The sequence below is a fragment of the Physeter macrocephalus genome, chromosome 6 (genome assembly GCF_002837175.3).
Source record: "Physeter macrocephalus isolate SW-GA chromosome 6, ASM283717v5, whole genome shotgun sequence".
In the NCBI taxonomy this organism is placed as follows: domain Eukaryota; kingdom Metazoa; phylum Chordata; class Mammalia; order Artiodactyla; family Physeteridae; genus Physeter; species Physeter macrocephalus.
The window spans coordinates 22456877-22476106 of record NC_041219.1 but is presented as its reverse complement, the minus strand read 5'-3'; the positions used below and the strand labels follow the sequence as shown (position 1 = coordinate 22476106).

The 19230-nt window shown below is 32.3% G+C and overlaps 1 protein-coding gene and 1 non-coding gene across 2 annotated transcripts in view; one reads left to right on the top strand and one right to left on the bottom strand.

The window, feature by feature from the left end:
• Nucleotides 1-19230, top strand: part of CEP290 (centrosomal protein 290) — a 114531-nt gene that overhangs the window by 8460 nt on the left and 86841 nt on the right. The window contains exons 7-19 of the mRNA XM_024127396.3: nt 426-479; nt 1230-1382; nt 1777-1959; nt 2604-2693; nt 5318-5440; nt 6391-6514; nt 10411-10583; nt 11314-11476; nt 12987-13087; nt 13160-13247; nt 15036-15148; nt 16709-16793; nt 17341-17483. Of these exons, the coding sequence (XP_023983164.1) occupies nt 426-479; nt 1230-1382; nt 1777-1959; nt 2604-2693; nt 5318-5440; nt 6391-6514; nt 10411-10583; nt 11314-11476; nt 12987-13087; nt 13160-13247; nt 15036-15148; nt 16709-16793; nt 17341-17483 (1593 nt within the window). The remainder of the gene's footprint in view (nt 1-425; nt 480-1229; nt 1383-1776; nt 1960-2603; nt 2694-5317; nt 5441-6390; nt 6515-10410; nt 10584-11313; nt 11477-12986; nt 13088-13159; nt 13248-15035; nt 15149-16708; nt 16794-17340; nt 17484-19230) is intronic.
• Nucleotides 4800-4923, bottom strand: LOC112065949 (U6atac minor spliceosomal RNA). Its single transcript, XR_002892341.1, has one exon. It is a non-coding gene; the product is annotated as a U6atac minor spliceosomal RNA (small nuclear RNA).

Below are 19230 nucleotides of genomic sequence, written 5' to 3'. Positions count from 1 at the left end.
CAAGCATCCATGCTTCTTTTTAACCATTATGTTCTACTGCTTTGTATTTCTAAGTAATTTAATGCTCACTGAGAGCAAAGAGTATTCTAGCTCTGGTAATAGAACTGCAAAATAATGAAGATCTTGGATGGAAGACTACTCATTATTAGGTTTTACGCTGGGGGAAGAGGGTAATGTTTTGTTTTCTGTACCCTTTGGTTAGAGGTTTTTGTTTTTTGTTTTATAATCTTTTAAACTCAACCTGCTTCATCCTTCCTAATCCTTAGTTAGTTAGTTTTCAAAGTTTTGGCTTATTATTCATGACTTGGGTGGACATGAAATCCTCAGTAGTTAAACATTCTCTGCGTTATTGGAAAGGAACTGAAGACCTGGCATTACATAGAACTACTGCTGAATTTTATCTTATTTGTTTTTTGCTATTTTAGTTGGCTCTTCGAAATGAGGAGGCAGAAAATGAAAACAGCAAATTAAGGAGAGAGGTTGGTAAAAAATTTTAGTAGTTGTGGTGGTTCAACAAAGATACTTATTAAAAAAGTGTTCATAAATTAATTCTGTAACCAGAACTGGAATCGTCTAAGTAATTGATGTTTTCGAACCGTGATTTTATGATATGACTTTGTCCTAGGGAAATAGAAAATAAATTGAAAGGTGAGACTGTTAAGTACTACATTTGTCTCTTAGGTCTATGTGGGTAAATCTTGCTTTGTTTTTTAAGCTGTTCTTTGCTAGTTTGCTAACTGAATATATGACTGAATTTCTGCCTTATTTCCTCTTACTTTATCTGGCATTCTTTTAAAACTTTTGTTTCTCATTAAATCTTACAAATTCTCATTATTATTTGGTTCTTCTGAGCCAAATAATGTTTGTACATTGTTTATCCTGATAGTGCTTATCTTTTTAACATAATCAAAATGTTTTTTTGTTTTGGCTGGTAATTAATATTCTTGCTTTCTTTGATTATCCAAAATAATATCTCATTCTCCTAAAATTTTTTTTTGTTTTCTTTAATTTCTAATTATTATATTTAATTATATATTGCCTTTCTCGTTTCTAATTACCTTTTTCCTGTCCTCTTCTGGAGAACAAACGTCTAAAGAAAAAGGTGAGGCTTTAAGGGTGGTGAAACCTTGGAATTTTAAAGATGTGTTTTGAGATCACTATTCAGAGGGTGAAATTTTGTTTCTTTGTATAGTTTTTTTAATAGAATACTGTGTTTGATCTGCCTTCAGAATGAACAGCTTCGTCAGGATATTATTGACTATCAAAAACAAATAGATTCGCAAAAAGAAACACTTTTATCAAGAAGAGGAGAAGACAGTGATTACCGATCACAGTTGTCTAAAAAAAACTATGAACTTGTCCAATATCTAGATGAAATTCAGGTAAAATGGATAGAAGTCATTTCAAAGCAATGATCTTTATAAAACTTTAATTTCATTATAATATAAAACTAGTATTTAGCCCTACATTTCAATATATTTAGTATAAATCTGCAACTATGTATTTGTAAAACATGAAATAAATTGCATCTTTGAAGTTGCAAATCTTGCAAAGTCATTCTTGTTATATGCCTATCTTGGGCATTGTTTAAGAACTAAGATTCTTACTTACACTTTTCTTGATATTTAATTTGGTTTAATTGACCAATAGCAATTGATACTAAATATCTGTGAAGAATTCTGTTTTCTCCAGCAGACACTTATGACTCCATTTAGTATTAATTTAAATTTTAGTTTCTTAAATTGTTTTTAACTGTAGCATCTTTACCTTTCTTAGACTTTAACAGAAGCTAATGAGAAACTTGAACTTCAGAATCAAGAAATGAGAAAAAATCTAGAAGAGTCTGTACAGGAAATGGAGAAGATGACTGATGAATATAATAGGATGAAAGCTATTGTTCATCAGACAGATAATATAATGGACCAGTTAAAAAAAGAAAATGATCATTACCAGCTTCAAGTAAGAATTCCTGTTTGACTTATTTGGGCAAACTTCATATTGCCTCATTACTATTTATTTGAAACTAGAAAGTACTTTTAACTTTCTAGGGTATGAATTTTTGTCTTATGCTCTAGTATGTCATCTTATACTGTAATATGTTGCCATGGTAATATATTTGTCTCTATGCGTTTCTCTAGTCCCCTTACATATACCTTGTAATTCCTGCCATGTAGAGTATATGGGTGATACCTGAATGAATGTGTAGATAGCAATCCTGCAAATTTTCTGCTAAAGCCTCTTAGAAGTCCTGTGGACTATCAAGCTTAATTTTATACCTTAAAATAAATACACTCTAAATATCATAGAAACCAATATATTGTTTACTACTTACATGGGATTAAACTTGTTTAAAAAATAGAGTAATACTTAAAAATACAATTCTCTAATGACAAAAAATAATTATACACCTGTAAAGATGCACAAACAATTAAAGGTCACCTTAACTACAGAACCACTCCCATAATACATATGCATTTGTAATGTATATATGTGCATGTGTACGCTTATCATGTGTGTAATATATGTGTAAATATTCATATACAACAAATACATGTATAGTACACTAATTTGCAACAGTTCTTGAAATAATTGTTGCCTTTTAGGTGCAGGAGCTTACAAATCTTCTGAAAGCAAAAAATGAAGAAGATGATCCAATCATGGCAGCTGTCAACGCAAAAGTAGAAGAATGGAAGGTGCTTTTTTCAATTGCTATAATAGCTTTTTCATTTTCATTTTAGATTTCAATTTTTTAGTCTTAATTTTCTTTAAAGTTCTTGTACTAGTTAATGACATTTTTATTAGGCATTTTTAAAAGTATATTAAATGTTTTAGCTGGAAAACTCTAAAAATTCGTGTGTAGACCTCTAGCTTATCTGTTGTTGAATGAGCTCTTCTACATCAATGAGTTAAATTTAAAATTTTTAATTTTCTGATAGAAATCTAAGTCTAAAATATAATATGTCATCTAAAACAGATAATTATAAATAAAATTTAAATGTTTTCACGTAAACCATAGGTACCTTGTATATATTAGTTATATAGTTCCAGATTTAATTTTAGTTTTTCTGACTCTCCTTCCATGTTAGATTAATCAAGCTATCGGCATTCAGTGGAAATGGGAGTAAGGAAGTGGATCAGGAATGGAAGTAAGGGAAGGGATCTTTCAGAATCACCTGAGAAGTCTTTTCAAAAGTCTGTTCCTCCTCACCACTCTCTAACTCCATCCATAACCCCAAGCCTTACCATATCAGAAGTTAGGATTGTGATGATTATATATTTTGAAAAAAGTCTGAAATGATTATGAATAAATCTAATTTTAAAAGCTATCACTTTTATAGTCTTTGTTTCTAACAAGGTTCACATAAATCTTGTTGGCTGTTTGAAATTGTCATGTGGGAATCTCAGCTAACCTGTTTTAAACAAGAGCAGTAGCAGTGGAAATGAAGTTTATAGACTCAATCAGAGGTCAATAAACTTTCTGTAAAAGGCCAGGGAGTAAATATTTTAGAATATTTGGTTTCTGGTGTATCTATTCAACTCTGCTATTATAATATGAAGGCAGCCATAGACAATACATAAATAAATGAGCAAGGCTGTTTTCCCAATGAAGCTTTACAGAAGCAGGCAGCAGGCCAAATTTGACCTATGAGCCATAGTTTACCAATCCCAGGAAAAAAAGAGTTGTTTTTAATCGTTTAATTTTGGGGGAGAGATGTTAGCAAATGTATTCTTCTGCACTTCGTTTTTACTTAGTATCTTTTACTTAGTTTATATCAGTACATATGGTATTACTTTGTTCTTTTTAATGTAATTTTTCTTTTAGATATGTATGTTATTGATTCCCTATTATGTGGAGTTTAGGAGGTTTCCAATTTTTGCTATTAGAAACAATGTTTTAATGAATATCCTTGTATATTTATTTTGAAAATGTGTGTCTGTAGAATAAATCCTACAAGTGTAAATGTGATATATATTGCAAATATATTCCTCTAGTTTGTCACTTGTCTTTTGGCTTTATGGTATTTTTTACTATGAAGTATTTTTTTATATTGCATAATTTAATATTTTTTATGGCTTTTGGCCTTTGTATCATAGTTAGAAAGGATTCTGAGTATAAAATTGTTTTCTCATGTTTTCTCTAGTATCTTCTAGTTTCATCTTTTACATGTAAATCTTTGAAGCATGTATTATTTATTTTGGTATGAAGAGTGAGATATGGATGCAGCTGAGCTACTCTGTTGTCTAAACATCATTTATTGAATATTTAATTTTTCTCCTACTAAAATACACTTCCATTTTTATTACATACAAAACTGTTGAATTTGAATTTATTTTGGGACTCTCTTCTTTATATTGATTGATCTGTTTTCTAGCCATGTACACTTGTTTTAATTATTATGCTTAAATATTTGATAGCTGTTCTCATTATTTATCTGTTTTTTAGATTCTTATAAATATGCTTTTTAAATACAAATTTTAGAAATAGTTCTTTAAAATATTTTAGTTATTTTATTGGGTATATATTAAATTTATAAATTATAGATTGATTTTGGTATTTGGTCCTAGCAAAGAACACAAGGTACCTTTCATTTTTTTTAAATTGAGGTAAAATTGACATAACGTGATACTAGTTTCAGGTATACAGTGTAATGATTTGATGTTTGTATGTATTGCAAAATGATTACCCCAGTAAGTCCAGTTAACATCTGTAACCATACATAGTTACAATTTTTTTTTCTGGTGATGAGAACTTTGAAGATCCACTCTCTTAGCTATTTTCAAATATGCAGTACAGTATTAAAAAATGATGATTAGAGGCCATGAAGTGGATGGCAATGCCTTAACCATATGCATGTTGTCAAGCCTGATGACCTCTTCCATTCTTGTCTAGAGGAATGCAAGCCTTTTACTTTCATACAACATAACAAGATACCTTTTATTTTATGCTTCTTAGTGTCATTTTAATGTTTTCTTCATGAAAGATTAGTTGTACAAAACCTTTTGTAATTTCAGGGAGTTATTTATAGCTTAGTGTTCTAGGAATGGGTTTTGGAAACTTGAGATTGTTTAAAAGATTGAATTTCTTAAAAAGCAAAAAATACAGTGTATATTTTTGAATCATTAATTTGAATTTCAGGTTGTATGCACAAAAGAAGAGTGGTCATTCCAATAGTTGCTATTTTCTCACTTCAAAGAATTTTATTTCCTGTATTTTCTCGAAATCTGCTAATGGTATATATTAAAATATTTACCATAAATGAGGAATGGTTTATTAATTTTCCTCTTATGTAACAGATCCTATTTTGTTTATTTCTAGTTAATTTTGTCTTCTAAAGATGATGAAATTATTGAGTACCAGCAAATGTTACATAACCTGAGGGAGAAACTGAAAAATGCCCAGCTTGATGCTGATAAAAGTAATATTATGGCTCTACAACAGGTAAAACTTTCTCAAAATTTGGTTTATCAACAAGGTTTATTAAAGTTGGCAATGAAACTCTGAATTATGTCTTATTTATCTCCTGTGCCTAATCTAGTCACTTGCATGTTTGGGTATATAATAAAGTCTTTTGAAGTTTCTTACACCGTCCAGTCCCAAGAAAAAATTAGAATTAAGTTTAGAGTTAGGAATAAAATTATTTTATATATTTTTCTCTATTGATGCAGATAATACGTTTATTGTTTTGCTTGGGAATTATTTAATAAGAAACTTTTAAAACTTTTAGAAAGTTTAAAAATATCTTAATTCTCTGTTACTAAAGTCTATTGTGTTGTGTTTTAGTGCTGAAATATCCTGTACAATGTGAAATAAGCTAAAGTATGGTTATAATTTGTACTGTAAAAAATTTTTGTTTTTATTGATCATACAAATATATTCATATAGAAAGAAGTTACACTTGCATCAGCTGTGCTCTTTAGTCATAGTCCAAAAGAAACAAGGAAATTTGGGAAGTATTTGGAGAATAAGGACGATTGCAAGGGACAAGATTTTTGAATGAAGTACTGCAGGGGTGAAAGCTAATTTGAGTAAAGGAAAAAGCACAAGGTAAAACACAAACATAAAATGTTAAAAAGATAGAATTAGATGGATGATAAGGAAAAGTAACACAAAAGGACTCATAAGAAGCCACAAATATTAGAGAGTTCTGGAATTCGTATTTGTGAGAGTGCTAGCCCTTATATCATCTTTAAGTACTAGAGTGACAGCAGTATTCCTACAGTGATTAGTGCCGTTGAGGTATACAAAATAGTAAAAGGCACAGTTTTGACTCACAAAAAATATATTCTATAGCCTTGTTGAAAAAAACAAGACCTACCTTTTCTCTTGCTTTAAAAATGTAGATTAATATTCATAAAGTGATAATATGTAATATTCAAAATATTTTATAGGGTATACAAGAACGAGATAGTCAAATTAAGATGCTCACTGACCAAGTAGAGCAATATACAAAAGAAATGGAAAAAAATACTTTTATTATTGAAGATTTGAAAAATGAGCTCCAAAGAAACAAAGGTAATTCAATGTTTTATAAGTATATAGTCATTTTATATACTTAAAGTTTTAAAAATATTTTATTTTTATTAAAATGAAATTATGTTATGCCAACAGATATATTAGTGATTTTTCTTTATTTGAATTTTATATTTTTTAAAAAACTGTACAAGGTATTATTGACTACTGTATATATGATATTCATATTTACACATGTAAAGGATGGCAGTATTTTCTGTAGTTTTCCTCTGATGAAAATTACATTAACCTCTATTACCAGATTGGCTGTATAAAAGAAATGAAAAATGGTGATAAATTGTATTTATCCTCCTTTTTGTAATTAACAAAGAATAGAAGAAAATAAAATTTTGATCAGTGTAGCAACATAGCAGAGATTTTTCAGAAGTAATTGACTTGTCGACATTTGAATTAACCTTACCCAACTTGATATGTCATCATATTCTCCCTACCTTGGGTCATGCTAGCTTACCTAACTCATCAAATCTTTTGAATGTAAGCCCTTACAACATTAGTGATCTTATATTTCCAAAACACTATATACTGTAGTTATACCAGAGCACATTAATGCAAACTATTCATAATAAGTTCATGACATATTTATTGTAATTGCTGAAGATTAAAAAAAAATACACACAAAGGGGAAATAATGAGTGAGTCTATGTGTGTGTTTGTGTGTAAGAGAAATAATGGTAGTGTGGTTGTAATTTAGATAGTGAGGCAAAAGCCTCACTGAGGAGATATTTGAACAAAGACTTAAAGAAGATGAGGGAGTGAGCCATGCGGATGTCCCTAAGCAGTGAGAATAAGTGCAGGGCACTGAAGCAGGAGTGTACTGAGCATGTCTGAGGAACAACAAAGAAGACTTTGTGGCTGGAGCAGGGTGAGCAAGTGGGCAGTAGTAGGTGATGAGATCAGAGAGGTAACGAGGGGCCATATCATATGGGGCCTTACAGTTCATTGTAAGGACTTCAGCTTTTCTTTTAAGTGAGAATGGACATCAAAAAATTTCTGAAGAAAGTGATATATTTTGACTTGGACTGTGTCTGCCATAGACTTTAAGAGTGGTAAGGAGAGAAGCAGGGAACCTGTTATAAGACTACTGCAATAACCTGGAGAGAGGTGATCGTAGTTTAAAGCATGGAGGTAGCAGTGGAGTTATATGTAGTCAGTTCTGGATGTATTTTGAAGGTGATAGAAATGAAATTTGCTGACAGATCAGATGTAGGATGTGAAAGTTATCAGGGCTTTTGGTCTGAATGCTGGGGAGGGCTGTGAAAAGAGCAGGTTTAGAGATGGTCAGGTACTTAGTTAAACAGAACATATTAAGTGTGAGATGCTTATTAGACATCTGAGTGAAAATGTTAAGTAGGTGCTTGTATATAGAAGTCTGAGGTTCATGGGGACAGTCTGGGCTGAACATTAATTTGGGAACTTTATGCATAAAAATGGTACTTGGAAGTCATGAAGCTGGCTGAGATCATCAAAGGAGAAAATGTTAAGTTAGAAAGAAAAATCTTAAGACTGAGCCCTGGGATGCTTTTACTTTAGAACTTGGGGAGATGCAAAGGAACAACCAAAAAGGCTAAGAAGGAATGACCAGAGAGATGGGAGGAAAACCAGGAGCATGTAGAGCCCTGAAACTCACATGTGGAATGTCATCAAGGAAGAGCATAAGCAACTGTGTTCCATACTATATTCATTGCTGCTGATAAGACGAGAGGAGCACTAAAAATTGACCACTGGATTTAGCAGTGGTCAATTTTGGTTCAAGAGTAAATGGGTAGAGATGAAATAGAGCCAATACAGAGACTTTTGAGGGCTGTTTCTATGAAGTAAAGGAGAAAAATAGAGTGGTAGCCTGAGGGGAAAGGGGGTTAAAGAAAATGTTTTTCTCTTTTAAATGGAAGAAATAATCATGCTTCTAAGTTAATAGGAAAGATCCATTGAAGAGGAAGCAATTCATGAATTGATGAAGCAAGGGAGGGAGAGAAGGACTTCTGGAGTAATATTCCTGAGAAGGCAATGGGATGGGATCTAGTGTTCAGTGGAGTAAGTTGGCTTAGGAGCACAGAGAGTTCATCCATAGTAACAGGAAGAAAGGTGGATTGTATAGTTACTGTCAGATGTGGCTGGGTAGATGTCTTGACAGTAAAAGTTTGGGTTTTCTCAGTGAATGAGGAAGCGAGGTTCTCAGCTGAAAGTGAGGATAGAGGCAGATATATTAGAAGTTTGAGGAGAGAGAAGTAAAGAGAAGGTAAGAAATGGTCATCTGGAAGAATGAACCAGACTAGGGAAATATAGTGTGATTGTTGAGGAGCATCGAGGCCCACTTGCTATACTTATTTCTACATGTGTCTGTATTATGCATGTATTAGAATTGTTCTTTGACAGTAGCTTAAATTGCTTTAAAAGGATCACTGATGTTGTGGGGTTTGCATATTCCAGGCACCAGGAGAAAAAGTGGCGGTTGATCTCTGCTGTCAAATAAGGAAGAGGTCTTATATAGTGACGCTTCTGTCAGTCCGTAGTCATGTAATTCCTAAAGTCCACAGAAGGTGTGTGTACTAGAGTATACTCTGTACCTTGAATTTAACTTGTGCATGACAGTTAATGGTGTTCTCCTTTCATTGGTTAAGATTAGTTTTAGCTCGCAGAAGCATCTGAAAAATGGTGGCAAAATCAAGGTAGACGTTTATTTCTCACTTGTGTATTGGTCTAGTTAGGCAGTCTAGGGTATTGCCTTCATCTGCCTTAGGCAAAATGGAACTTTACCCTCACATCCAATCCCAAACAGCGAGGTAGAGGAAGAGGAGGCAAGAAGCAAAGAGCATGTACTGAAGGATAGGCAGGTAATATATTGTGGAGGGCCTTGCAGAAGAAAGGGAGAATAGATTTTGGGGACAGGATCCTCTGTCACATTCTCCAGCTAGGCTGTTCACTCCAAAGAACAGGGCTCACTTCTTATAAACATGTGTGATCTCCCACACTAGTCCAGTGCCCGTATGTAAGTATATGCCCTATAAATCAGTAGATGTTTATTATGGATGAGTGTAAGAATGATTGTCAGTAAATTTTAGAATGATACGAATACTATATTTTGGTCTTAGCAACAGTTTGTTAAGATGTACAAGTAGGAATTTTTTAACTATTAGTTACAGTTAAGTTTAGCTGCAAGTGACAGAAAAAAATCAAATGTAACAATGGTTTAAACAGGATGGAAATGTACTTTTCCATGATATAATCAAAGTTGAGGCAACTAGTTTAGTGTAGGTGTGCTACTTGTACAAATACCAGATACCAGGGACCCTGTATCTTGTTGCTTTGACTATCAGCATGTGGTTTCCATCTCATGTTCTAAGAAGACTGTTTGAGTTCCAGCCCTAATGTCCATATTCCAGCTGGCAGGAAGGAGGAAGGAGAAAAGAAAATTTCACTCCTCTCCTTTAAAAACATTTCCTGAAATGTGCACATGGTCTTTCTGTTTATATCCTATTAGTCTCATGACCACACCTAGCTACTGGAATGTAAGTGGAAATTTAGTCTTTATTTCAAGTGGCCATGTGTCCATCTAAAAATCCATAGTTCTATTACAGTGGAGGAAAGGGAGCTAACTATTAGAAACAGCAGCCTTTGCCACAATTATCATTCTTTGTAAAGCGGTGTTTTCCAATCTTTTATAATCCATACCCTTTCAGCTAAGATTTTATTAAAATTTCCTTTTTAGTTTTATAAATAAAACCAAATCAAAACTTTATTTTACAAATATAAAATTATAATATTAAATGGACTTATTTTTAGTGACATACCACTTTTCCTGCTTCCCATACTGGAACCAGTGTTTTACAGGAGTAAGTAGTCAATTCAGTTCATTCATGATTTTAATTTTTACCCGGTAGGAGCTTCAGCACTTTCTCAACGGACTCATTATATGAAAATTCAGTCTAAGGTTCAAATTTTAGAAGAGAGAACTAAAGAAGCTGAGAGAACAGCTGAACTGGCTGAGGCTGATGCTAGGGAAAAGGATAAAGAACTAGTTGAGACTTTGAAGCGATTAAAAGATTATGAATCGGTATGTATTTTTATCTTGTCAATCAAGGAGCTTAGAATTATTCTTGCCACTTATAGACTGTTCTGTGCCATTTTCTTTATACCATTTAAAAACATTCCAGAAGTATCTCGTGATAAAGATTATCCTAATTGATTTATACTGAAGTGTTCAAACTTTTGTGCAGCATTTACTTTTTGGCAGAATTGTTTTCAAACCATTTGATTAAAGCATTTTGCCCAGATAATCAGCTTTGGTGAGGCAGCAGGATTAAGTTCTTCGTAATCTGTGTCATTGTACCACCATGTAGGTGTGACACCACTGATTAGTTGTCTAAAAGTTGTAACAGAGACAGTTTTACCACCTACTGTGCCAACACAGCCTTACTTTGTACTTTTTATATTTTTAAATCTGATTACTGCTAAGTCAGGCAACTAATAACCTACATATTCTAATGGTATTGCTGATTCTCCCTTACTATTCCTTTTCTATATTTTGTTAAATGTTTTATGTGTAATATTCTGAGTCATTTTGCCAGTAGGATGCTGTACTGGGAAATTTCAACTGTTCCATTTCCCGTTATTATTATTACTGGATTTGTTTTTTAAAAGTACAGTAAAAAACACAGTTTACAGTTGTAAATCTTAGTTATATGTGCACTTCCCCTCAGACTTAATAAGAAAACAAATTCATGAATTTGACAGTTTATTCAAATAAACAATGTTATATTTAAATTACATTGGGTATTTTTCAGGGAGTTTATGGCTTAGAAGATGCTGTTATTGAAATAAAGAATTGTAAAAACCAAATTAAAATAAGAGATCGAGAGATTGAAGTATTGACAAAGGAAATTAATAAACTTGAATTGAAGATCAATGATTTCCTTGATGAGAATGAGGCGCTTAAAGAGCGTATGGGTAAGTCATCTTTTAAGATATGTAGTTTGCTCAACCTAATTGTCAAGTCATTTTTTTGTTTATGATTATTTTTAAATAGTTGGATGCTTTTTTTAAAAAAAATAATTCCTCCTATAAAAATATTTAAAACAAGTAAAAGTGGAGCTGTTCCAGTTGAAGTGGGATTATGGATTTGATGGAGCTGGGATGGTGGTTGGGCAAACCTGGAGCACTGCTATATTCAGTCCGAGATCTCCTCAACAATAATTGCATGCTTAAAAAAAGGAAAGCTACTTAGTTAATACCACTATTAGAAGTTAACCTTTTTTTTTTTCCAACAAAAAGTAGTTTGTTAGTTTGCAAAATGCTCTAGTTTCAGGTGAATGCATGGTGACATTTAGAAATACTGTTTAATCCTTTTTAAGACTTCTAAATACTTGACTTTTATAATTTGCACTAAGTTTTACTTGGGTTGAGTATTTTAAGGTTACTGTTGATTCTCAGAAGTAATTAGTAAATATAGCTTGAGAGTTTATATATTGATATCAATAAATAGTTCATTAGTGAATATTACTAGTTTGAATGTTACGACAGTCCAATCTAAATTGCTACTTTAAAATGGAAATAAATATCTAAATCATGATTTCATTATGCTTGGTAAATACCAGTTAATGCTTTCTTAGAGTTAAAATGATCACCTGTAAAAACTATTCTCTAAAGGAAGGAAAAATAAATATTTTATACATATTATTTATTTGTAAAAACGTGTCTATCTAGGACCCAGAGTCATGCCAGGACCTCAAGTTAGACTTAGTCTAATCAACTTGATCTACCAGATCACGGCCAGCTTCAATCTGGACGTTCCTAAAGGTGACTGAGCTGTCACAAACACCAGATTTTCTGTTTTTTAAAGGCCCCAAATCTTGCTTTATAATTACTTGAGACAATCTTGATATCTGGTTTTCAGAGCATAACTGCTTAGTGATGGGAAGTTAGGAAAGAGGCACACTGAGAGCATCAGTCTACTCATGATAAAATATAATTGATATTGATATTAATTTTGACTACTATGTGCCAAGCACTGCTATAAGTACTTTATTTGGGTTAATTTTATTATACCCCTGACAACAAGCCAAAAAGAAATACGTGTATACATTCATACACACGTACTTACATATAGTATTATCCCTACAACCAGTTAATAGTTGAAAGTGGGAATTGAACCCAACTTTGTTTTATTAGAAAGCTTCTGTTCTTAGTACATTATAGTACTTCTCTGACAGTCCAACATAGAAGACAGGTCATAATACGTCTTTGTCAGGATTTCCATTAATAATTGTGATAAAATTTTAGCTTGTATGGTTACAGTTCAAATACCTGAAAAATTCTTGCACAAAAAGTCCCCCATTCTTCAGTGATGCTGGCTGAATAGATTATAACCAGTTGCTTGATGATAACCAGTTGCTGTATGAAGTTTTTGTAGTTCATTTGAATATTAATAAGGTTTTAATCATTTTGCTTTTTATTTTAGGCCTTGAACCAAAGACAATGATTGATTTAACTGAATTCAGAAATAGCAAAAGTTTAAAACAGCAGCAGTACAGAGCTGAAAACCAGATTCTTTTGAAAGAGGCAAGTGCAGTAGTCGATTGGTTATTTTCCTGGTTGAAGTAAAGAAAAATACTTACAATTTTAATTTTGTAGATTGAAAGCCTAGAGGAAGAAAGACTTGATCTGAAGAAAAAAATTCGTCAAATGGCTCAAGAAAAAGGAAAAAGAACTGCAACTTCAGGTATACTGTTATTCCAAATCTTTAAAAGAATCATTGGAAAATGAATTGTCTGGATCTGTAATTTTCTATATGTTAGAAATAGTATTGCTATATTACTGTGGTTTTGCTACAAGTTTGATAAATGAAAATAATGGCCTGATGAAGAGTGTATGAGTGAGTGTCATTGAGTTTAGTCCTAAATCTAAACAGTTAAAAGAATAATGAGTGAACAAAAAACAAACATCAGAATCATGGACTTTTGAAAAATTTACAATGTAGTCTGTATTAATTTCTAGACATTCACAGTATGTTGTGATTAGTAATGATAAAACTTAGTAATTTTTGTCAATATATATTACTGTTAATATTTTCTTTTTCCTTAAAAGCTATGCATTGGAAGCTTTAATTGTACATTATTCTTTCCTAAGTGAAAGTAATGTTTTATTGAATAAAAATTAACAATTTTTTGTTTTGTTTTATCTTACATGATATAAAGACAACAGTTGGTTTATTTTTTAATAGCTATTACAGTGCTTTTTTGTAAGACCATAGAGAAGGCCTTTTTTTTCTAACTTGGCCCAAGCCCACAAGTATCTATGAATAATAGGGGTTTTTTTGTTTGTTTGTTTTTGTTTTGTTTTGTTTTAGCATTATGCTGTCCATAGTACAATACATCAAAAATTTCTAGAAGGGCAAAACTTCGTAATTTATTAGTGTATTAAGCAATTTAGTTATTATTCATGATTCTTATCTACTTTCTTAATATGTGTCTTTTAACGATTTTAGTACTTAATATGGGAAAAGAATGATAGAGAAGATAAAATTTGTAATTGTTTTTCATTATCTTTTTTTAAGATTATTTTTATCTTATTTTATTTATTTTTTTGAATACATCTTTATTGGAGTATAATTGCTTCACAATACTATGTTAGTTTCTGTTGTACAACAGAGTGAATCAACCATATGCATACATATATCCCCATATCCCTTCCCTCTTGAGCCTCCCTCCCACCCTCCCTATCCCACCTCTCTAGGTCATCACAAACCACTGAGCTGATCTCCCTGTGCTATGCGGCTGCTTCCCACTAGCTATCTATTTTACATTTGGTAGTGTATATGTCAATGCTACTCTCACTTTTCCCCAGCTTCCCCCCACGCCCCCTCTGTGTCCTCAAGTCCATTCTCTATGTCTACGTCCTTATTCCTGCCCTGCCACTAGTTTCATCAATACCATTTTTTTTTTAGATTCCATATATATGTCTACGTCCTTATTCCTGCCCTGCCACTAGTTTCATCAATACCATTTTTTTTTTAGATTCCATATATATGCATTAGCATACGATATTTGTTTTTCTCTTTCTGACTTACTTCACTCTGTATGACAGACTCTAGGTCCATCCACCTCACTACAGATAACTCAATTTTGTTTCATTTTATGGCTGAGTAATATTCCATTGTATCTTAAAAGCTTTTGCACAGCAAAGGAAACCATAAACAAGATGAAAAGCCAACCCTCAGAATGGGAGAAAATATTTGCATATGAAACAACGGTCAAAAGATTAATCTCCAAAATATACAAACAGCTCATGGAGCTCAATATCAAAAAATAAACAACTTATTACTATCTTATTAAAAGTGAGCTAAATCAGGAAGTTGTATAGGCGGCTACATATAGATCAAGGAGTTTGGAAATAATTATTCTACATTTTGTTTGAGTTAAAACTTTATTCTAGTTTTTAAGAGTTAAAGTATTGGAATAATAGCAGAGTTATTTTTATGTTTCTCATTTGCTAATTATTTTATATGTAGGATTAACTGTTGAGGACCTGAACCTAACTGAAAACTTTTCTCAAGAGAATAAAATGGGAGAAAGAAAATTTGATTTCATGAGCCTCAAAAATATGAGTGAAGCACAATCAAAGGTAAATAGTAAGGTACTGCTATGGTGAAGAAATATTATTATCAGGGCTTTCATTTCTGCCCCCATTATCTCATTTTGGACATTGCTTCTTTTTATACTTGTTAAATAAAAGGAAACTGTTTTATTTCAATAACCTGTCAATCCCAAGATTCATTAATGAGACATTATTTACTCTGAATACAGATTAGGAGTTCAGATAAAGTAGAGCTGCTGCATGGGAGACCATCATTCAATATTCCACAGTCATATCAGAATGAGCCTGAAGAGAATATGACCATAGGATCATTATCAAGAATGTTATCTGAAATTCGTCATAGTGTAGAAAGTGAAGCGGATCCTTTTGTCTCTTTAACTAGACATTCTTCATCTATACAAGTGAATGATAATATTTCACCTCCAGAAACTATTACAATAAGGGAGATTTTTAAAGCACCCTGTCTGCAGTCTTTAACAAATCTAGAATCATTAGTCAATACCTTTAGAAGGGAGAATCATGAAGAAATAAATGACCATTTATACCGTGTTTCTGATGAGTCTATGAAGAAAGTATCAGGAAGCCATCAGGCACTTGAGAAGACTAATTTCACACAAAAAAGTGATTCTTCTTTACGAGCCTTATCAACAGCTTCAGACTTAATGCAGAAGTTATTACTTAGGCAAAACTCTGCAATACTTTGTCAACAAATTCATGAAAATAGAGGTGACGTGGCTAAATCACAAGTAGCAACATCAGAAGATGAACAGGTTTGTACCCCAATAAACTACACTGATACCAATTTCAAAGAAGATGTAGGAAAAAGTGAAGTATCCATACAGACAGAGATTTCGAAAAGTAAACTTGAAGTTAAATGTTCTGGACCCTGTGCCAATTACTGCACAATCAAAATTATATCAAATAGATCCACTTGTAAATCTTATAGAACAGCTATGGACAGAACTAGTATTTCTTAGATCTCAGGTGAGCTCTCCTCCAAATTACATTCCTGGGATTTTTTAAAAATTCTTTTTTATGACTTCTCTAACAAAATTCGATAAGTAAGTAGCAATTATAATAAGAATTCTTTTATGTTTGCACATTAACACTAATTTATACACATTCTGTATTTTAAAAGATCTAAAAATGCAATACATCTGAAATGAACTCATTGACTTGCCTAATTTATTAAATGATTCTTTAGAATGAAGCCATAACACAGGATTTATGGATCAAAGAAGCACAAAGTAGAAATGCAGAAATAGAGCTTGAACGTCATAGAAGCCAGGCAGAACGGGTAGTGTAAAGGCAGATCATTAAAAGAGATGATTGTGGTGTCAAAGACAAAAACCTTCCTTATCTGTTTGCCTTTTGCCATGGGTATGGCGGGGGGAGGGAGAAGGTGGGAGGAGGATCATTATCTGTTTTACCTTTTAGGTTTTATTTTATTTTTGTGAGTGCTGTTACGTTTCTGTAGCTTGCTGTGGGTGTGTTAAACCTCAATTGGTCAAACTTCTTTAAACTTCAAAACTATAAACTATTGTCATTTTTCTAAAAAATCAATATTTTTCTCTATATTTTGTTTAGAATGAATTTCTTTCAAGAGAACTAATTGAAAAGGAAAGAGATTTAGAAAGAAGTAGAACAATAATAGCCAAATTTCAGAATAAATGTAAGTCATTATTATCTCTTATTTTTCTTATTTATTTAGTCTGTACTGAAAATTATGGGATTGAAAGGACTTTACTACGTTCTGTTTTCTAGTCTGTTTTAGCCTTAACTAACTCTGTAATGTATAGACTTCAGTCTCTCATTCATCTATTTGGTTTGCCTTGCTATATTCATTTTCAGAGCATGTTATTAATCTGAATTTATTGCGATGATAAATAAGTCTATTTTTCTCTTTTGTTCTCTAATGAAAGTACAGTTAGAAAAACAAATTTAAGAAATTTTTAATATAAAGTAAAGTCAAAGTATGCTTATGATTTATTTCTTTCAGCCATGAGATATATATGTATATGCACAGGATTTAAATAGGTGTATGATTTAACTTCATTATTCACACATTGGATTTATAGTTGAATTTTTTGTACATCTATTTGCATTTGCATTTTATAAATGGGTTATTTTTACTGTATGTGAAATATTTGTCATCTATACAGCATAGTGTAAATTGTAAAACAATCTATTCATTCAGTGAAAAAAATATTTCATTTTAGTAAAAGAATTAGTTGAAGAAAATAAGCAACTTGAAGAAGGTATGAAAGAAATATTGCAAGCTATTAAGGAAATGCAGAAAGATCCTGATGTTAAAGGAGGGGAAACTTCTCTAATTATTCCCAGTCTTGAAAGACTAGTTAATGTAAGTTATTTTTATATTAATGGTTTTATTTTGTTGTTTCATCACTTCAGAGATGTTGTTCCACTCTCATTGATCTCCACAGTTTCTGATGAAACATTTCTTGTCGTTTGAGTCATTGTTCTCCTGTATGAAATGTGTAGTTCTTCTTGGGCTACTTTCAAAACTTTCTCTTTTTATTTGGTTTTTGCCAGTTTGACTGCAATGTGCCAAGGGTGTGTGTGTGTGTGTGTGTGTGTGTGTGTGTGTGTGTGTGTGTGTAGCTTGTTTAGGGTTTGCTGAGCTTGAATCTGTTCACTTATGCTATTCACCACAATTGGGAAGTTTTCTGCCATTAATTTCTTCAATCATTTTTTTGCCTCATTCTCTCTGGGACTCCAGTGAAACATGTTAGACCTTTTGATATTGTCCCACAACTCCTTGAGGCTCTGTTCAGTTTTTTGTTCCTAATTTTTTATCTTTTCTGTTCCCAGTTGGATAATTCCCATTGATTTATCTTCAAGTTCACTGATACTTTCTTCTGTCATCTCCATTTTACTGTTTTAACGGTCAGCTTGAGACCTGGCAGAGCTTAGAATTTGAAGATCTCTTTTGTTGGTTCTTTTCTTTCTGGAATTCCCCTCTCACGATTCTGTGGCTTTGCACCCTATCCTCTGGTTTTTAGGCCAGAAAGAAGACAGGTCACTGGAACTGCAGCTTGCCCTCTCATTTAAGCCTTAAAAACAACAAATTTACTGCTTGCTAGTCCTGTGTTCCAAGTTTCAAGTCCCCTCCAAAATCTGTTGCTTTTGTTCATTTTCTAGAACTTGTATGTAGTAGTTTTTTGTATTCACTTGTTAAATGTGGGAGGGTAGGTCTGTTAGGACCTTACACCACAAACCTAGAAGTGTAATAGGATGTAGTAAGAATATTTTGAATATTTAAAGACTTAAGAATTACTATGAGAAAGATTTTAGCCATTAAATAATGTTCTATTTATATTTACCATATAGGGACTTAAGAGTTCTACAGTATTGATGAGTGTCTGTTATATAAACTTGAATAAAACATAAATTTTTAGATTCTTATTATTTAAATCTATGTCATTTACATAATCTGAACATACTTAACATGCATTATTATACTATGCTTGATTTATATAGAAAAAAGTCTTATTCATTGAATTGCTTTTTTTATGATTAGTCAATAGTTGAATACTTTTTTTTTTTTTTTTTTTTTTTTTTTTTTTTGTGGTATGCGGGCCTCCCTCTGTTTTTGAATTTTATTTTATTTTTTTATGCAGCAGGTTCTTATTAGTTATCTATTTTATACATATTGGTGTATATATGTCAATCCCAATCTCCCAATTCATCCCACCACCACCAACGCCGCCACTTTCCCCCCTTGGTGTCCATACATTTGTTCTCTACATCTGTGTCTCAATTTCTGCCCTGCAAACCGGTTCACCTGTACCATTTTTCTAGGTTCCACATATATGTGTTAATATATGATATTTGTTTTTCTCTTTCTCACTTACTTCACTCTGTATGACAGTCTCTAGATCCATCCACGTCTCAATAAATGACCCAATTTCATTCCTTTTTATGGCTGAGTATATTCCATTATATATATGTACCACATCTTCTTTATCCATACGTCTATAGATGGGCATTTAGGTTGCTTCCATGACCTGGCTATTGTAAATAGTGCTGCAATGAACATTGGGGTGCATGTGTCTTTTTGAATTACAGTTTTCTCTGGGTATATGCCC